The sequence below is a fragment of the Oncorhynchus masou genome, unplaced genomic scaffold (genome assembly GCF_036934945.1).
Source record: "Oncorhynchus masou masou isolate Uvic2021 unplaced genomic scaffold, UVic_Omas_1.1 unplaced_scaffold_1327, whole genome shotgun sequence".
Classification (NCBI taxonomy): domain Eukaryota; kingdom Metazoa; phylum Chordata; class Actinopteri; order Salmoniformes; family Salmonidae; genus Oncorhynchus; species Oncorhynchus masou.
Genome location: NW_027003142.1, coordinates 92,719 through 112,166, shown reverse-complemented (window position 1 = coordinate 112,166; position 19,448 = coordinate 92,719). Strand labels below are relative to the sequence as shown.

Here is a 19,448-nt window from a genome sequence, read left to right as displayed (position 1 = left end):
CCTTTTTTTGCCTCCTTTGCCTTTTTTGCCTCCTTTGCCTTTTTTGCCTCCTTTGCCTTTTTTTGCCTCCTTTGCCTTTTTTTGCCTCCTTTGCTTTTTTTGCCTCCTTTGCCTTTTTTTGCCTCCTTTGACCTTTTTTGCCACCTTTGCCCTTTTTTGCCTCCTTTGCCTTTGTCTTTGTCTTTTTAAATTGTAACTTTAAAGGGGTGACGTCAGAATTGGGATGTCCCAAGGATTCCATTTAGTATTTTCCCGAGAGCACAGTTGGGGGGAGATGTTTCTCTGACAGGACTAGAGCAAAGAGCAAAAACAAGAAACACATCGTGTTACACAACTATGGAACCCAACAGAAAAGGGTCTGTCCAGATATTAATTCAAATTAAATTACAAATCTGTCACGTTTCACTTCTGCTGATTCAATAAAAGGTAGTGGTGTAAAGTACTTAAGTAAAACAACTTTTTGGGGTGTATCTGTACTATACTATTGATATTTTTGGCAACTTTTACTCCACTATATTCCTAAAGAAAATAATGTAATTTTAAAATTTTCCCTTACACCCAAAAGTACTTGTTACATTTTGAATGCTTAACACGACAGGAAATTTGTCAAATTCACACTTATCAAGAGAACATCCCTGGTCATCCCTACTGCCACCAATCCGGCTGACTCACTAAACACAAAAAAATGCTTCGTTTGTAAATTACGTCTGAATGTTGTAGTATTCCCTTGGCTATCCGTAAATAATAAATAAAATACATTTGTGCCGTTTGGATTACCTAATAGAAGCAATTTGAAATTATTTATACTTTCACTTTGGATACTTAAGTATATTTAAAACCAAATATTTTTAGACTTTTACTCAAGTAGTATTTTACTGGGTAACTTTCACTTTTACTTGAGTCATTTTCTATGACGGTATCTTCATTTTTACTCTAGTATGACAATTGGGTACTTATTCCACCACTGATAAAAGGCTCACCACATATGTGTCTGACCTGACATAGAATAAGTCAAGCTTCCAAGAGCAGACTACTCCTTCTGTCTACCAAAAGGTCTGGACCATTCATTATGCATTCCCAGCACAAGTGCTGACTTGGTGGCGGTGGTAAGATAATCACTGTTGGAAGAGAACATCCCCTCCTTGATTAAGTACATTTGAGCTTAATTAGATGCAGGGAATCTTACATACTGGTATTATGTGTGTAGATTGTTTAGTGCAGTAATATAGCCTCCTATTGTAGGTCCAATAATTAGGTGACCCGGAAGTGGGTTGGAGTTGTGATTGTTACATGAGAAATGTCTTCGCAAAGATTCCAATTTCGCGCTTAGACCACTGTCATCGGGAAAAAGTAAATAGTTATTATTATTAACATCACCAAACTTGTAAATATCACTGTCATATGTTTCATCTTACACTTGTATTTTTATAAGGCGAGTCAGCAGCTAACGTTAGTTCCTATAATATAGAAATATATCGCTTTGTTTGCGCTGCATGCCATGTTGCTTGCTAGCTAGCTAGCTAACGTTACTGTAGTTCGCTTCAGCGCAAGTCTCTCTTGTGTTTTGTCCATTCTAGACTGTTGCCACCATGAGTAAACGAAAAGTGAAAGAAACACACATGCCTGTCGGCGAATGCATTTCTCAGGTTTGTATTAGTTTGTTTTATTGAATGTGTACATTGAGCAGGCAACGTAAAGGGTCAATACATGAGTTGGTTGTGGGGACCTTTCTAGATCGAATCCCCGAGCTGCCAAGGTAAAAATCTGTCGTTCTTCCCCTGAACAAGGTAGTTAACCCACTGTTCCTAGGCCGTCATTGTAAATAAGAATTTGTACTTAACTGACTTCCCTAGTTAAACAAAGGTAAATAAAAACCTTACCCAGATAACACATGGACAACATTATTCACAAATACTTAATAATGACTCTTTTTAGTATGGATATATTTTTCAGGTTCAGAAGATATTGAGGGAGAGATTCTGTCATCAGAGACTTCCTGAAAAGCCAGTGGGAATGGAATCACAACACAAGTAGGTTCCTTGGTGGTGCTGACCTGCTAACTAAGGTTTTATTTATTGACAAACGTGACATTGACTGACTACTGTAGCAGATTGATTAATGTAATGGTATGAGTTGGGTCTACTTGCCATAACACATGACAAGTGTGTTTTATGAGGGGTACTCCAGTGTCATGGCAATGTGCATTCTGTTGGGGGCTGAAAGTCTCAGTGTAATAAGCTTAACTGTTTAGATTTTCAATTTCACAAGGACCCAGCTGTTGTTTATTATTTGTCTCCAGCCCCACCTACACCTGTCATTCCTGTTTCTGTGTGGCAGCCATTGGCCACGTTTAAAACAACTGGGAACTCTGAGAAATACGAGGTCGGAGCTCTAGAAAGAGGCCTGAGTTCCCGAGTTGGATAACCGTTTAAATAGATTGTTCCCAGTCGAAGCTTGTTTTTTTCCCCCTCAAGTTCCCATTTGTTTTGAACGTGGCAATTGGCCAGGTTGTATACTGATCTGCAGAGAGTGGGGCATTGTGGGTAACGGTCTTTGTGTTGATGTTCCAGACACCTTCTGGAGCTGCTGAGGAGGACAGCTGTCCATGGAGAGAGTAATTCTGTACTCATCGTTGGCCCCAGGGGATCTGGGAAAACAATGGTATGGAATGCTACGAGGATAGCCTTGTCCCAGATCTGTTTGTGCTGTATAGCCAACTCCTATTGTCGTCGTCATGCATGTTGACTTTCTTCTGTTTTCTCCAGCTCCTTAAATGTGTCTTGAGAGAGTTGCTGGAGGTGAAGGATGTCAATAAGAATGTGTTACCTGTCCACCTGAATGGTTGGTAGTAGGATGTCTGTTTGTTTCTGTGTCTGTTGATTCTCTGTCTGTTTCTGCACTCTGTTAATTCTCTCCCCAACTCTTCTTTACTGTCTCTCTAGGTCTTTTACAGACTGATGATAGAATAGCGCTCAAAGAAATCACACGCCAGCTCAATCTGGAGAATGTTGTTGGAGACAAAGTGTTTGTAAGTGTTTACAGAAGTTATGCTGTATGTTTTGTCCCTTTGCAATTTTTTGCTTGCTCTTAATTTTATTGTTATTTTCAGGGTAGTTTTGCAGAAAACCTGGCCTTCCTTCTTGAGGCGTTAAAGAAAGGTAATCATTTCTGCACATTGCCCTCACTATAATTTTGCAGAATCCTCCCTCTTTATGCTGACAGTATGTCTCTACAGTGTACTGTTCTCTCTTTGTCCCAGGTGATCGTAGCAGCAGTCGTCCTGTCCTCTTCATTCTGGATGAGTTTGACCTGTTTGCCCACCATAAGAACCAGACTCTGCTCTACAACCTCCTGGATGTCTCCCAGTCTGCCCAGGCTCCCGTCGCTGTGATCGGCCTCACCTGCAGACTGGTAGGGTCTCTTCTACCTCAGTTGTGTATTATCTAACTTTTAGACCTCTCCAGTGATGAACTAGTTTTAGCTTCAAAAGAATAGGTTTCAATCTAATTATATTCTACTCTACTCACAGGTGGCACCTTAATTGGGGAGGACGGGCTCTAAGTAATGTCTGGAACAGAATAAATTGAATAGTATCAACACATGGTTTGCATGCGTTTGATACCATTCTGTTTACTCCATTCCAGGCATTATGAGCCATCCTCCCCTCAGCAGTCTCCTGTGACTCTACCTTCTCCTCTGGTGATCACAACTGGTCTCATCTCTGCTTGCTGCAGGATGTCCTGGAGCTGCTAGAGAAGAGGGTCAAGTCCAGGTTCAGCCACAGACAGATCCACCTGCTCAGCTCCCTGAGCTTCATACAGTACCTGGACAACGTCCGCTCACAGCTCAGCCTGCCACAAGACTTCCCCGACACCAAGTTCTATGACGAGTGGAATGACGGCATCAAGGTGAGGCCAGTCCAGGACTGTAAACTTTATTATTATTATTATATATATATATATATATATATAACAGTACTAGATTTGTGATGTGCTGAAGTTGGCTTTTATCTGAAAGGCATTTTTCTTCTTACCCACAATGCTCTCTGACTTTCTTTCAGATGCTCTGTGAAGCCCAACCAGTGGTGGACATCTTACAAAGACATTATAACACCAGCAAAGACTTCCGTTCCCTGCACTTGTTACTGGTAAGAGTTTGTATCTGTAGTATCAAAGTAAAGAGTGGGGGGGGAAAAAAACTCTAAATATTGCTGTGTGTGTGCGTGGACCCCTCTCTGCAGATGCTGGCTCTGAGCCGAGTGAGCGCATCTAAACCTGCCATCAAGCCCACTGATCTTCTGGAGGCCAGTAGAGTCTGTATGGTGGACTCTAAAGCAAACATGCTTCATGGTAATTTAAAGCCTAAAGCCATTAGGGGTAGAGGTCATTATTATAGGATTTCTTTTTTTGATGGACACATGACCATTTGATGAAACATTGATAATCTGGCCTGCATTTTGCTTTGTTGATCTTTCCAGGCCTGTCCATTCTTGAACTGTGCCTGATAATTGCCATGAAACACTTGAATGACATCTATGAAGGAGAGCCGTTTAACTTCCAGATGGTTCACAATGGTAAGGATTAACAGTTAGTAAGAGCTGGTGTGTAATAGTTGGGAATGACATACATTTGTGTTAATAGATATATATATTTTTTTTGTCAGAGTTCAAGAAATTCCTGCAGAGGAAATCCCATTCTATACATAACTTTGACAAGCCAGTCGTCATAAAGGTGGGTCTGCATGACATGGTCTCAGTAGAATGACATCAAACCCTTCCAATAGTATATTTCATAAAGATCCTATAACGTTTTTGTAGATCGTTCTCAAGGTAAGTTTATTTCACAATGAAGAAGGGTGGATATGTGCTGAATTTGGATGTATACTGAACAAAACTATAAACGCAACATGTAAAGTGTTCTCGGGTCATGTTTCATGATCTGAAATAAAAGATCCCAGAAATGTTCCATAAGCACATAAAGCTTATTTCTGTTATTTTGTGCACAAATTTGTTTACATCCCTGTTAGTGAGCATTTCTCCTTTGCCAAGATAATCCATCCACCTGACAGGTGTGGCATATCAAGAAGCTGAATAAACAGCATAATCATTACATTAGGTGCACCTTCTGCTGGGGACAATAAAAGTCCACTCTAAAATGTGCAGTTTTGTCACACAACACAATGCCACAGATGTCTCAAGTTTTGAGGGAGTATACAATTGGCATGCTGCCTGCAGGAATGTCCACCAGGAATGTTGCCAGAGAATTGGATGTTAATTTCTCTACCATAAGCCACCTCCAATGGCATTTTTGAGGATTTTGCAGTACGGCCTCACAACCGCAGACCATGTGAAACCAAACCAGCCCAGGACCTCCACATCCGGCTTCTTAACCTGCAGGATCGTATGAGACCAGCCACCCGGATAGCTGATGAAACAGGATTATTTCTGTCTCTAATAAAGCCCTTTTGTGGGGAAAAACTCATTTGGATTGGCTGGGCCTATGCCCACCCATTGATGCACACCTGCCCAGTCATGTGAAATCCATAGATTACGGCCTAATTTATTTATTTAAATTGCCTGATTTCCTTACATGAGCTGTAACTTAGTAAAATTGTTGTATGTTGCGTTTTATTTTTGTTCAGTATGTAATGCAGTCGGTTGTCCCTTCTCTGTAATACCCCTGACTAAAGTTTATTGTATACATTAGTCTTAGCCACATGTATGCCATTGTATTATTTGATACTCAAGATTTACTCAACCCAACAACACTCTGTTCCAGGCATTTGAACACCTGCAGCAGTTGGAGCTGATTAAGTCTATGGACAGCTCCACAGCAAAGATCCAGAAGGAGTACCAGCTGATGAAACTTTTGTTGGACCACAACCAGATCATGGAGGCCCTGCAGAAATACCCACAATGCCCCACAGATGTTAAACAGTGGGCCATGTCTGCTTTTGGTTAAAGGTACATATTCTTCTATAATGCATCCAGTGGGGCAGTTATGAAAGATATGGGACTGTGGCCTGGACCCTGTCCTCAGGGATAGACAATGAATGACCTAACAAATGTTTCTGCCATGTGTTCATTCCTTGTGTGTAAATGTAAATATTTGGCTGTACTTATTGAATAAAGTCATGCAATTTTTTGGGGTCATCAGTGTACCAGTTCTTGAAACCTAAGAAGTATTCAATGCTAAATGCCACCATCTAGTGGTCTGTTTTGGAACTGACATTACAGGGGACAAATCCATTCACATTGAGCAATCATGCTTTATGTCAGGGGGAATAGCATACACTTTCTCTACAATATTTAACCAGGCATCTGAAATTAATGCAAAGATAAACACATCGTCAATGTCACTCAGAAAATAAGAAAATGTAATACTCCTGAACAGTAGTATGTAAGTTTTAATAAGGTTTTGCATTAAATGTGTTTACCATGCTAGAGACGCAGCACTTTTACAGGTTCTGGGGTCTGGAAGACCTGCATCTCTTCATTGATGCTGGTGTCCCCAGCAGCGTACTGCACAGCCTTCTGCACCCTTCCCTCTGTCAGGGACCAGGACACTTCAGCTAACTGTAGAATCCACCCAGACATCACTACCACTGAGGGACTAGCTTAAAATATAATGTGTGTGTATTGGGCTGATTAAGGGCTGTCATTCAACAGTCAGTACCTGTTCTAATGAACATGACGTGGTAGTTTCTCCATCTACAGCTACCACTCAGTCAACCACAATCCTCAAGAACATGGCTCCCCTCTGTGGAAACCGTGGATGCCCGGTCAGCGGAGGTACTGCCCCCTCCATGAGGCGTGAGGGGCTGGTCTCAGACATATGAAAAGTTCTTGTTTAGGGGGTCCAGCCGCCGTACTGCGTTCGTACACTTTAACAATTGCACGACCAGAGAGAATGAGACATTTGAACCGTGAAAGAGAGGTCAAATATACAGCGAGTACTGTAGATGTTTAGTACATGACGGAGGAACTCTTGAAACTGAACTGTGGCTAGCCCACTGGAAGCTAGAAAGGTCAAACTTGACATGATGTAGGTCAGGGCCCAGGGGTCATAGTGCAGGAAGATGTTTGGGGGTGGGTGTATCTTTACAAAAGTATCCTAATGAAACAGTGCCGTTCCATAGAGATTACGTATGATTATCGGAAATTATGCTGGAGTAATTAAACATTCCACCAACAAACCTTTGAGCAAAACGAACGGCTCTTTTTGGTGATTTACATACAGCTACAAACAGTTTTTTTTCAAAACAACTTACCTGTAAATAAATTACTAAATAATTATCTAAAGAGGGTGAATTCTCACTGCAGAAACAATGAATAGTGGGGAGAGCGCGTCATTCTGGTCCATCCTAAAAAGTGCAGTGCGTTTAAAAGAACTGAATAATTTATCCAGGTAAAAATGCATTTGAACACGCATTTCACGATCTGACATAATGGTAGCCTACTTTAGTGATTAACATAGGAGATTTGCACGTTTTCCTTGGTTCTAGATATATTTAAACATTTTGAACGGGGAGCCAAATGCGCCAGCTCTTTTACCTGAACGGAGCCAAATGAGCCGACTCTTTTACCTGAACGGAGCCAAATGAGCCGACTCTTTTACCTGAACGGAGCCAAATGAGCCGACTCTGCTCACCGAAAAGACTCGGAATGCCCATCACTAGTGGCAAGTGCACTAAACTCATCTCAAAACAAACCTCAGAGGAATTAAAATGACTCAATTCATAGACACAAAGATGTGGGCTTTGTGCAAGAAAGGAAAGGTATTTATATCATATTTTTGACTATCACTATAGTAAAACAAAAATATTGAGCTCGCAAATTAGCTTCCATGAAGCTGCACGTTTGCTAGCTACGCTGGCTACTGTAATTAGCTAACAAGAGCTAACCAGACACGAATACACAGGTACTTACATGACGATGAAGTTACTACTTATTCACAAGTAAATTCTCTCTTTGTAACAACCATCTCAGCAAACAAAGTTGAAGAGTCACTGTCAGCTAGACTTGTAGGTCGAGTAATGTTGGATTAGGTTACTATTTCGGTCTGGTCAGGAGTGAGTCCGTTATTTGTCGTGTGAAGAGATAATTTACCTGAAAGTTCTGTCCGTCCTTGTCCTGACATTTACATTGTACTTTTCAGATTTGTCCACTAGATGCCAGACCTGCAATAACTATTTCAGAGCTAGCAAAGATGGTCTGCTTCTAGTGATCTGTATGCATACAGGGACTCTTAAATGACAACCTAATATTACAACTATGACTACTGCATACCACCTAATATTACAGCTATGACTACTGCATACCACCTAATATTACAGCTATGACTACTGCATACCACCTAATATTACAGCTATGACTACTGCATACCACCTAATATTACAGCTATGACTACTGCATACCACCTAATATTACAGATATGACTACAGCATGACTACTAATATTACAGCATACCACCTAATATTACAGATGACTGACTAATATTACAGCATACCACCTAATATTACAGATGACTGATACTACTGCATACCACCTAATATTACAGCTATGACTACAGCATAATATTACAGAATGACTACTATACCACCTAATATTACAGAATGACTACAGCATACCACCTAATATTACAGAATGACTACAGCATACCACCTAATATTACAGAATGACTACAGCATACCACCTAATATTACAGCTATGACTACAGCATACCACCTAATATTACAGAATGACTACAGCATACCACCTAATATTACAGAATGACTACAGCATACCACCTAATATTACAGAATGACTACAGCATACCACCTAATATTACAGAATGACTACAGCATACCACCTAATATTACAGATGACTACAGCATACCACCTAATATTACAGAATGACTACAGCATACCACCTAATATTACAGCTATGACTACAGCATACCACCTAATATTACAGAATGACTACAGCATACCACCTAATATTACAGAATGACTACAGCATACCACCTAATATTACAGCTATGACTACAGCATACCACCTAATATTACAGCTATGACTACAGCATACCACCTAATATTACAGCTATGACTACAGCATACCACCTAATATTACAGATATGATAGTCTCAGGAAATCCCAGACCTCGGGCAACAGCATGAGGAGCATTGTTCATATTGTGAAGGCACCCTTTTTGCCTAGGGAGACTACAGATATGACTACAGCATACACATACACTACCGTTCAAAGGTTTGAGGTCACTTAGAAATGTCCTTGATTTTGAAAGAAAAGCACATTTTTTGTCCATTAAAATAATATAAAATTGATCAGAAATACAGTGTAGACATTGTTAATGTTATAAATGACTATTGTAGCAGGAAACGGCAGATTTTTTAAATAGAATATCTACATAGGCTTACAGAGGCCCATTATCAGCAACCATCACTCCTGTGTTCCAATGGCACATTGTGTTAGCTAATCCAAGTTTATCATTTTAAAAGGCTAACTGAACATTAGGCTAAGAAAACCCTTTTGCAATTATGGTAGCACAGCTGAAAACGGTTGACTGATTAAAGAAGCAATAAAACTGGCCTTCTTTAAACTAGTTGATTATCTGGAGCATCAGCATTTGTGGGTTCGATTACAGGCTCAAAATAGCTAGAAACAAAGACCTTTCTTCTGAAACTCATCAGTCTATTCATGTTCTGAGAAATGAAGGCTGTTCCATGCGAAAAATTGCCAAGAAACTGAAGATCTCGTACAACGCTGTGTACCACTCCCTTCACAGAGGCTCTAACCAGAAAATAAAGAGTGGTAGGCCACGGTGCACAACTGAACAAGAGGACAAGTACATTAGAGTGTCTAGTTTGAGAAACAGGTGCCTCTCAAGTCCTCAACTGGCAGCATAATTAAATAGTACAAAACACCAGTCTCAACGTCAACAGTGAAGAGGCGGCTCAGGGATGCTGGCCTTAATTAACAATGTCTGCACTGTATTTGATGTTATTTTAATGGACAAAAAAATGTGCTTTTCTTTCAAAAACAAGGACATTTCTAAGTACCCCAAACTTTTGAGCAGTAGTGTATTTGCCTGGCACATTGGCAAAAAATAAGCCACACCTTGCAAAAATCAAGTAAAGCTGTAACAAAACATTTATGCACATGACTGGCTGTTGATTTTCTGTTCTAGGTTGACAGCCGAGATGGCCTGGTCCAAATCAGAAAAAGAGACTTGGAGAGATTGACTACAGAGGTCATGCAGCTCCGAGAGTTCTTACCCAAAGTAGTGAATGGAGACCTGATTGAGATGCTGCAGAAAGCCCGTGCTGCAGAGACAAGTAAGGTGCCCTTGAAATGGCTCTACGCGGATGTTATCATACAAGTGGGCTGATAATGAATAACATGAATGTTTGTATTGGGAAATAGCCTAAACAGTGAAAGGGAAAATTGTGTGTGTGTGTGTGTGTGTGTGTGTGTGTGTGTGTGTGTGTGTGTGTGTGTGTGTGTGTGTGTGTGTGTGTGTGTGTGTGTGTGTGTGTGTGTGTGTGTGTGTGTGTGTGTGTGTGTGTAGTGAAGGAGCGCCTTGGTCAGGAGCAGGAGCAACTGAGACAGGAGTGTCTGCACCTCCGCTCTCGCCTGGACGCAGCGCAGAGCGAGTGTCAGAAAGAGAGAGAGGTGAGAGATGGAGGGATATTAAAGAGAGAGGGTGAGAGATGGAGGGATATTAGAGAGAGAGATGGAGGGATATTAAAGAGAGAGAGGTGAGAGATGGAGGGATATTAAAGAGAGAGATGGAGGGATATTAAAGAGAGAGAGGTGAGAGATGGAGGGATATTAAAGAGAGAGGTGAGCGATGGAGGGATATTAAAGAGAGAGAGGTGAGATATGGGAGGGATATTAAAGAGAGAAGGGTGAGAGATGGAGGGATACTAGAGAGAGAGATGGAGGGATATTAAAGAGAGAGAGGTGAGAGATGGAGGGATCTTAAAGAGAGAGTGGTGAGAGATGGAGGGATATTAAAGAGAGAGAGGTGAGAGATGGAGGGATATTAAAGAGAGAGAGGTGAGATATGGGAGGGATATTAAAGAGAGATGAGAGATGGAGGGATATTAAAGAGAGAGGTGAGAGATGGAGGGATATTAGAGAGAGGGGTGAGATATGGGAGGGATATTAAAGAGAGAGGGGTGAGAGATGGAGGGATATTAGAGAGGTGAGAGATGGAGGGATATTAAAGAGAGAGAGGTGAGAGATGGAGGGATATTAAAGAGAGAGAGGTGAGAGATGGAGGGATATTAAAGAGAGAGGGGTGAGAGATGGAGGGATATTAAAGAGAGAGAGGTGAGAGATGGAGGGATATTAAAGAGAGAGAGGTGAGAGATGGAGGGATATTAAAGAGAGAGGGGTGACCTGTTCCCTAGGTAACATTGTGTGTGTCAGAGTATGTCTTAAGGCCTCACTTGTAGACCCAGAGAAGATGGTTCCTGGGACAAGTATGTGTGTGTGTGCGTGTAAGTGTGTGTGTGTATGCGTGTAAGTGTGTGTGTGTCTGAGTGGAAGTGTGTGTGTATGAGTGGAAGTGTGTGTGTGTCATCATGTTAACCTGTCTGCTGCATGCCCCTGCAGGAGAAGCTGGTTCTGAGGGAGCAGCTATGGGAGAGTCGGGAGCAGCTGCAGCAGCAGGCTCAGTTCTGTACTGGGCTGGGGGCTGCCTCCTGCACCCTGCTGTGGAGCACCTCCAGTAAGGAGGAGGCAGTCAAAGACATCCTGGCCGATGTGAGAGGCGTTCATCCACAGACCTTACAAAACCTTTCACCCAATTCCAAACCAACCCCTAGCCGCTTACACACCTGTGGAGATCTGAGAGGACTGGATAGCTATAACATGATGACAGTAGCTTCATCACACCTGTGGAGATCTGAGAGGACTGGATAGCTATAACATGATGACAGTAGCTTCATCACACCTGTGGAGATCTGAGAGGACTGGATAGCTATAACATGATGACAGTAGCTTCATCACACCCTTAAATAGACTTGGTGGAGTTTCACTGTATTGCGCCGACACAGAAGTACTGATGGCCTAGGGGTCAATTTACATAGATTACATAGATTTTTTGATGTTTCTTTAATTGGTGTTATTGACTGTACGTTTGTTTATGTGTAACTCTGTGTTGTTGTTTTTGTCGCACTGCTTTGCTTTATTTTGGCCAGGTCGCAGTTGTAAATGAGAACTTGCTCTAAACTGGCCTACCTGATTAAATAAAGATTCAGGGGTCAGCACTCATCTGAACCTATTCCTATTCCTCTGCCTCTGATGCTTTCCACTCCAGTCCATGTCCTGGTTCTCTTTAAACTCCAGTCCATGTCCTGGTTCTCTTTAAACTCTAGTCCATGTCCTGGTTCTCTTTAAACTCCAGTCCATGTCCTGGTTCTCTTTGAACTCCAGTCCATGTCCTGGTTCTCTTTAAACTCTAGTCCATGTCCTGGTTCTCTTTGAACTCCAGTCCATGTCCTGGTTCTCTTTAAACTCCAGTCCATGTCCTGGTTCTCTTTAAACTCCAGTCCATGTCCTGGTTCTCTTTGATCTCCAGATTCTCTTTAAACTCCAGTCCATGTCCTGGTTCTCTTTAAACTCCAGTCCATGTCCTGGTTCTCTTTGAACTCTTTAAACTCCAGTCCATGTCCTGGTTCTCTTTAAACTCCAGTCCATGTCCTGGTTCTCTTTAAACTGTCCATGTCCTGGTTCTCTTTAAACTCCATGTCCTGGTTCTCTTTAAACTCCATGTCCTGGTTCTCTTTGATTCTCCAGTCCATGTCCTGGTTCTCTTTAAACTCCAGTCCATGTCCTGGTTCTCTTTAAACTACAGTCCATCCTGGTTCTCTTTAAACTCTCCAGATTCTCTTTAAACTCCAGTCCATGTCCTGGTTCTCTTTAAACTCCAGTCCATGTCCTGGTTCTCTTTAAACTCCAGTCCATGTCCTGGTTCTCTTTAAACTACAGTCCATGTCCTGGTTCTCTTTGATCTCCAGATTCTCTTTAAACTCCAGTCCATGTCCTGGTTCTCTTTAAACTCCAGTCCATGTCCTGGTTCTCTTTAAACTCTAGTCCATGTCCTGGTTCTCTTTAAACTCTAGTCCATGTCCTGGTTCTCTTTAAACTACAGTTCATGTCCAGGTTCTCTTTAAACTCTAGTCCATGTCCTGGTTCTCTTTGACTCCAGTCCATGTCCTGGTTCTCTTTAAACTCTAGTCCATGTCCTGGTTCTCTTTGACTCCAGTCCATGTCCTGGTTCTCTTTAAACTCCAGTCCATGTCCTGGTTCTCTTTGAACTCCAGTCCATGTCCTGGTTCTCTTTAAACTCTAGTCCATGTCCTGGTTCTCTTTGAACTCCAGTCCATGTCCTGGTTCTCTTTAAACTCCAGTCCATGTCCTGGTTCTCTTTGCCTTTATCCTCTTCCATCACCCTCCTTGTTCCCCTCCTTAATTCCTCCCCTTTCCCTCTGGCCACCTCTGACCCTGCCTCATTACTCTAATTGTAGGGTAAGCTGCAGTCCTTCCTGAGCGTGGCGGGCCAGACCCTGGAGAGCTTTGTCAAGTCTCTGGATGGGGAGGCCAAGGCCGAGCAGCAAGACTCCAACTCCCATGAGCAGCAGTTTGTTCTGGCGCTGGCCGGAGTCGTCACCAGTGAGTGTGCCAGTGATGTCACCATGGCATGTCATCCAAACTGTCATTTGAATGTATTTTGATAACCACAGTTTATAATTACACCATCTCACAGTGAGTTATTCCAGTCTATGCTCTGTTATATAACATATCTTGCATCATATAATTAAGCAATAAAGCATGAGGGGGTGTGGTATATGGCTAATATACCACAGCTAAGGGCTGTTCTTACGAGTGCCTGGATACAGCCCTTAGCCGTGGTATAGTGGCCATACACCGCAAACCCCCGAGGTGCCTTATTGCTATTATAAACTGGTTACCAATGTAATTAGAGCAGTAAAAATAAACGTTTTGTCATACCTGTGAAATATGGTCTGATATACCACGGCTGTCAGCCAATCAGCATTCAGGGCTGGAACCACCCAGTTTATAATAAATGGCACACCCTGCTCAGCGTTATCATCTTTAGCTCTCCAATCGGTGACCTCTCTGCTGTTTGATTGTCCACTCAGACGTGGCGGCGGTGACGTGTGGGCGGGACTACCTGTCCAGCTCCGCCCATGTCCTCCTGGAGACTCTGATGCAGCTGCTGGAGCTCCTGAAGCCTGGGGTCTTCCCCAAACTCAAAGTGTAAGACTGGAGGACTTCTAAATCACTCACATTAATAATCATACACACACACACGGTCTCCTCAGCAGTTATGTTGGCCGACCCAACATCAAAACACACAGCCATCTGAATCCAGATCAAATGATTCCTACAATAATAAATGAACTAGGCATTGTAGTTTCTCTGCAGGTGGATGAACGATGATGGTTATTGTAGTTTTTCTGCAGGTGGATGTGGATGGCCATTGTAGTTTATCTGCAAGTGGATGAATGATGATGGTTATTGTAGTTTATCTGCAGGTGGATGCTGATGGTTGTTGTAGTTTATCTGCAAGAGGATGAATGATGATGGTTATTGTAGTTTCTCTGCAGGTGGATGTGGATGGCCACTGTAGTTTATCTGCAAGTGGATGAATGATGGTGGTTATTGTAGTTTCTCTGTGTTACAGGTTGATGCTGATGGCTCTGTATAATGTCAGTATCAGTGTAAAGGGACTGAAGTATATCAGGGAGTTTCCAGGACTTCTCTCTCTCATCTGGACCCTTTTGGAAGGTAAGAGGGGAGTGAGGGGTGGGCTTGTGTGCTTTGTATGTGGCGTTATAAAATGTGTGCATTCAAAAGCGTTTGTTTGTTAATTTGGATCTCTTATTGCCCACAATGGGGCTAATCGTCCAAGAGTCCAGTGTGTGTCCGAAAGACAGAGCCTGAATCAGAGGTCAGAGAGCTGGCATCAGTGTGTTTAACTCAGATCAGCGAAGAAGGACTCGTGTTGTGGTCAGTTAGGAGGATTAAGACTGTATATCTCTCTTTCTCTCCTCTCTTTCTCTTTCTCTCTCCTCTCTCCTTTTCTCTCTCTTTCTCTCTCTCCTTCTCTCCCTCTCTCTGTCTCTCTCTCTCCTTCTCTCCCTCTCTTTCTCTCTCTCTTTCTCTCTCTCCTTCTCTCCCTCTCTCTGTCTCTCTCTCTCCCTCTCTCCCTCTCTTTTCTCTCTCTCTTTTCCCTTCCTCTCATGCTGTTTCTGTCTGATTCTGTCCATCCTCTCTTCCCTCGCCCTTTCTGTTTCTCTCTTTTTGCTCTCTCTTGTCCTCCTCTCTCCCGACCCCTCTTCCCCTCCTGAGACGGGGACTCTGAGGTTTGCCTCCACGCCCTGCGGCTGCTCCAGTCAGTACTGCTGGAGGAGGCCCTGGTGGGGCCCGGGCTGCTGCTGGACGACCCCCTTCTTCCACTGGAGCGCATACGCACTCTGGCCACCTCCAGCCGCCACCCGGCCCTGAGGCAGACGGCCCAGGAGACACTGGATGACCTAGGCTCCCTCCGCACCTCCTTCTTGGACCCCCACGGCACCTCCTCCTCTGACCAAGTACATGTATAAATACATCCAACCCAAAGTCAAACACACAGCACTAGCGACACATCCCACTCACGTGATGATGATGCTTTCCTACTGTAAACGTTTCTCTGATTAGAGAGAGCTCTACTGAGGAGAGCTCCCATGATGCACTGTGGAAGAGGTTGGTTCCATCGTGTTCCTTTCTCGTTTTCCCCCGGGTCCAGGGACTTAAGTCAGGTTGGTTCCTATCCCACCACAGCAGATGTTCCGGACCAGTAGAACCCCATAACTGTACATAAGGGCTCCATAACACATTCATAATCCATACATAGAACATACATTAGAACTACAAAATTGTGTATGTCGAATTAAAACGTGTTGACATGGTCCAAAGCAAGGATGACTTCTGCTTGCCATATGTTAAAGAGTAGCTGTCTGTTTGTTTAAAATCTATATCTATTGTTGTCAGGTGAGTTGGATCTGTTTCTACCTGTTAGCCTGTTGACCTAATACCAGCTAATACCATGTCAGACTCATGACCTTATTTCATTAGGTCAAATACCTTGAGGTCAAGTAACAATGGAGGATGTTTTATTTTTGTGTGTTGTGTTCTCCCATTGTTCCAGACAATAAAATGTTGTTCAAAACTTTTCCAAATGAACATTCATTTATATATGATATGTCGCCTATTTTTACCAGGTTAGGGGCGGTTTGTGTGTATGAATCTGTCTGACTGTCCTGTTCTCCCACCACCATATCCTGGACCACCTCACACGTGACTCCCTAACTCCAGCTACGTTTACATGTCAGTCATTTAGCAGACGCTCTTATCCACAGCCACTTACAGTACAGGCATATAGTTTCATACTGGTCCCCCGTGGGAATCGAACCCACAACCCTGGTGCTGCAAGCACTATGCTCTACCAACTGAGCCTCCGACTCCCAGATAAACAGATTATGACGTAGAGATTGGCCTGGTCATTAGGAGCCACCTAAAGTGGATAAGCCTTTCAGTGTCTGAGGGGGGTGACACTGAGTAAGCTGACTCGGCACGTGTCCACCAGGCTGTAGGGTATTGAAGCAAGTAAGTCTCTGAACATATACAGTCAAGCCTCAGTCTGTTGAGTTTACAGTCCATTTCAAAGTTACAAAACATTTCCATATTCTGACCGACCGCCATTCCCAACATGGTTGGATCTCTGAGGTGTTACTGTACACTCAAGATGAGAGGGCTAAAAGACTGGGCTGGACTGTGTCCCCTAAGGATCTCTGAAGTGTTACTGTACACTCAAGATGAGAGGGCTAAAAGACTGGGCTGGACTGTGTCCCCTAAGGATCTCTGAAGTGTTACTGTACAGTCAAGATGAGAGGGCTAAAAGACTGGGCTGGACTGTGTCCCCTAAGGATCTCTGAAGTGTTACTGTACACTCAAGATGAGAGTGCTGGACTGTGTCCCCTAAGGATCTCTGAAGTGTTACTGTACACTCAAGATGAGAGGGCTAAAAGACTGGACTGTACTGTGTCCCCTAAGGATCTCTGAAGTGTTACTGTACACTCAAGATGAGAGGGCTAAAAGACTGGACTGTACTGTGTCCCCTAAGGATCTCTGAGGTGTTACTGTACAGTCAAGATGAGAGGGCTAAAAGACTGGACTGTGTCCCCTAAGGATCTCTGAAGTGTTACTGTACAGTCAAGATGAGAGGGCTAAAAGACTGGACTGTACTGTGTCCCCTAAGGATCTCTGAAGTGTTACTGTACACTCAAGATGAGAGGGCTAAAAGACTGGGCTGGACTGTGTCCCCTAAGGATCTCTGAAGTGTTACTGTTACTGTGTGTCAAGGATCTCAAGATGAGAGGGCTAAAAGACTGGGCTGGACTGTGTCCCCTAAGGATCTCTGAGGTGTTACTGTACACTCAAGATGAGAGGGCTAAAAGACTGGGCTGGACTGTGTCCCCTAAGGATCTCTGAGGTGTTACTGTACACTCAAGATGAGAGGGCTAAAAGACTGGACTGTACTGTGTCCCCTAAGGATCTCTGAAGTGTTACTGTACACTCAAGATGAGAGGGCTAAAAGACTGGGCTGTACTGTGTCCGCTAAGGATCTCTGAAGTGTTACTGTACACTCAAGATGAGAGGGCTAAAAGACTGGGCTGTACTGTGTCCGCTAAGGATCTCTGCTAATAATAGTCATTTGCAAATCCTCTCAAGAACCAACAGGAACTTTCTCACACTCAGAAGAGATGTGTTTCCAATACCTTGCTAACGTGTAGAAAATGTATGTGTCAGAGCATGTGAAGCTATAAAGGTGTAACTTGTTTTTGTAGTTATAAAATAAGGAAGAACCTTTTTTGATGTCTTGTTTGATCTTGTAGAACGTGGAAGTGCATCGTTTCAATGGCCTCCAAAGGACACGGCGACACCGACTCAGGACGGTTACCCCCAGCTTACTCCAAAGAGGTGCCGCCTGGTCACAATGCCGTGTACCCAGCGCCCACCGTGGTGCCACCACCCCCAAGCTACCTGACACCTTCAGCCCCACCGGTTCATATGATGATGTCTGCCTCTCTCGGACCGCTCGATGCTGTCTACCCAGCTCCCACAAACCCTGGATTCCCACCCCCTGGATACGTGACCCCTTCCGCTCCTCCAATGATGCCTGCCCCTTTCGGACACCCTAATGCTGTCTACCCCGCGCCCACGAACCCCGGAATCCCGCCAGTACCCCCAGGCTACGTGCACCCTCCAGTCCCTGCGATGATGCCTGCCCCTCCACCCGATCTCCGACCCACCGGCTGCCCCCCAGGACTGGAATACCTGATTCATGTTGACCAGCTTCTCGTCCATCAGACTTTTCATCTGGCCGAACTGCTGGGTTGGGAGGTTAGAAATTCCTACAATGTGAAGAACAGCATCGGGCAACAAGTGTTTCTGGCAGAAGAGGAAAACAACTGCTGCACCCTACAGTGCTTTGGCCCCAGCCGACCTTTCACCTTTCACATCCAGGACAACCTGGGGCAGGAGGTGTTGACCCTGACGCGCCCTCTTGCGTGCAGCTACTGCTGCTTCCCTTGCTGCCTGCAAGACCTGGAGGTGCAGAGTCCCCCCGGTATTCCCATAGGGTATGTGGTGCAGGAGTGTCACCCGTTCCTGCCCAAACTCACTGTGCTGAACGAGAGGAGACAGCCTCAGCTGAGGATCAAAGGGCCGCTGTTTTTCTGTAGTTGTTGCAGAGACGTCACATTTGAGGTGAAGACTCTGGATGACGCAATGTTGATAGGGCACATCAGTAAGCAGTGGTCCGGCTTCCTGCGCGAAGTCTACGCGGACGCAGATCATTTTGGAATCGTGTTCCCAATGGACCTGGATGTGAAGATGAAGGCTGTGCTGCTGGGAGCCTGCTTCCTGATCGATTTCCTGTATTTTGAGGAAAGGAAAGGAGACAAGAAACATTGAACTTTTACTCTGTGCCGACTACGGAACCCACGGTTCCTTAGTGTATTGTGAAGAACTTTCAGTATCATCACGCATCAAAACTACATTAGACCTACAATAAAGTTGCATGTCAAAATCAACAACTCCAAATCCCTCTCATTGTGTATATCTAACGGTCCTCTCCCCAGTGTTATTCTCCATCTTAAACAATTTCCTACTTCTCAGCATCAACAAAACAACTACAAGGCTACAAGGTCCCGGGGTTCAGTAACAACAAAACAACTACAAGGCTAAATGGTTCGGGGTTCAGTAACAGCAAAACGACTACAAACTACAAGGACCCGGGGTTCCGTACCAACAAAACAACTCCAAGGCTAAATATTTTGGGGTTCAGTAACAACAAAACGACTACAAACTACAA

General features: G+C 43.7%; 3 protein-coding genes across 3 annotated transcripts; all 3 read left to right on the top strand.

Moving 5' to 3' along the window:
• Window positions 1–1,247: 1,247 nt before the first annotated feature.
• orc4 (origin recognition complex, subunit 4) lies at window positions 1,248–6,151 on the top strand. Its single transcript, XM_064958707.1, has 14 exons — window positions 1,248–1,350; window positions 1,578–1,646; window positions 1,954–2,030; window positions 2,571–2,661; window positions 2,766–2,841; window positions 2,943–3,028; window positions 3,110–3,158; window positions 3,260–3,411; window positions 3,735–3,908; window positions 4,061–4,147; window positions 4,241–4,349; window positions 4,478–4,573; window positions 4,663–4,730; window positions 5,778–6,151. The coding sequence occupies exons 1-14, from the start codon at window positions 1,291–1,293 to the stop codon at window positions 5,958–5,960; spliced, it is 1,377 nt and encodes a 458-aa protein (XP_064814779.1). The 5' UTR covers window positions 1,248–1,290; the 3' UTR covers window positions 5,961–6,151.
• A 4,099-nt stretch (window positions 6,152–10,250) lies between these two features.
• Window positions 10,251–15,636, top strand: hsf2bp (heat shock transcription factor 2 binding protein). The gene is made up of 7 exons (XM_064958701.1): window positions 10,251–10,332; window positions 10,566–10,676; window positions 11,595–11,767; window positions 13,534–13,678; window positions 14,170–14,287; window positions 14,715–14,818; window positions 15,383–15,636. The coding sequence occupies exons 1-7, from the start codon at window positions 10,251–10,253 to the stop codon at window positions 15,634–15,636; spliced, it is 987 nt and encodes a 328-aa protein (XP_064814773.1).
• Window positions 15,637–17,989: 2,353 nt separating this feature from the next.
• LOC135530371 (phospholipid scramblase 2-like) lies at window positions 17,990–19,048 on the top strand. Its single transcript, XM_064958702.1, has one exon. It carries the CDS (start codon window positions 17,990–17,992, stop codon window positions 19,046–19,048), a length of 1,059 nt encoding a protein of 352 aa, XP_064814774.1.
• The last annotated feature ends 400 nt before the right edge of the window (window positions 19,049–19,448 follow it).

Coding starts and splice junctions, on each gene's coding strand:
- hsf2bp (XM_064958701.1), top strand. CDS start 10,251: ATGCAGCTCCGAGAGTTCTTACCCAAAGTAGTGAATGGAGACCTGATT. Junction 10,677..11,594: donor GAAAGAGAGAGAGGTGAGAG/ATGGAGGGATAT, acceptor CATCATGTTAAC/CTGTCTGCTGCATGCCCCTG. Junction 14,819..15,382: donor CATCTGGACCCTTTTGGAAG/GTAAGAGGGGAG, acceptor TCCCCTCCTGAG/ACGGGGACTCTGAGGTTTGC.
- LOC135530371 (XM_064958702.1), top strand. CDS start 17,990: ATGGCCTCCAAAGGACACGGCGACACCGACTCAGGACGGTTACCCCCA.
- orc4 (XM_064958707.1), top strand. CDS start 1,291: ATGAGAAATGTCTTCGCAAAGATTCCAATTTCGCGCTTAGACCACTGT. Junction 4,148..4,240: donor GTTCCCTGCACTTGTTACTG/GTAAGAGTTTGT, acceptor CCCTCTCTGCAG/ATGCTGGCTCTGAGCCGAGT. Junction 4,731..5,777: donor ACAAGCCAGTCGTCATAAAG/GTGGGTCTGCAT, acceptor ACTCTGTTCCAG/GCATTTGAACACCTGCAGCA.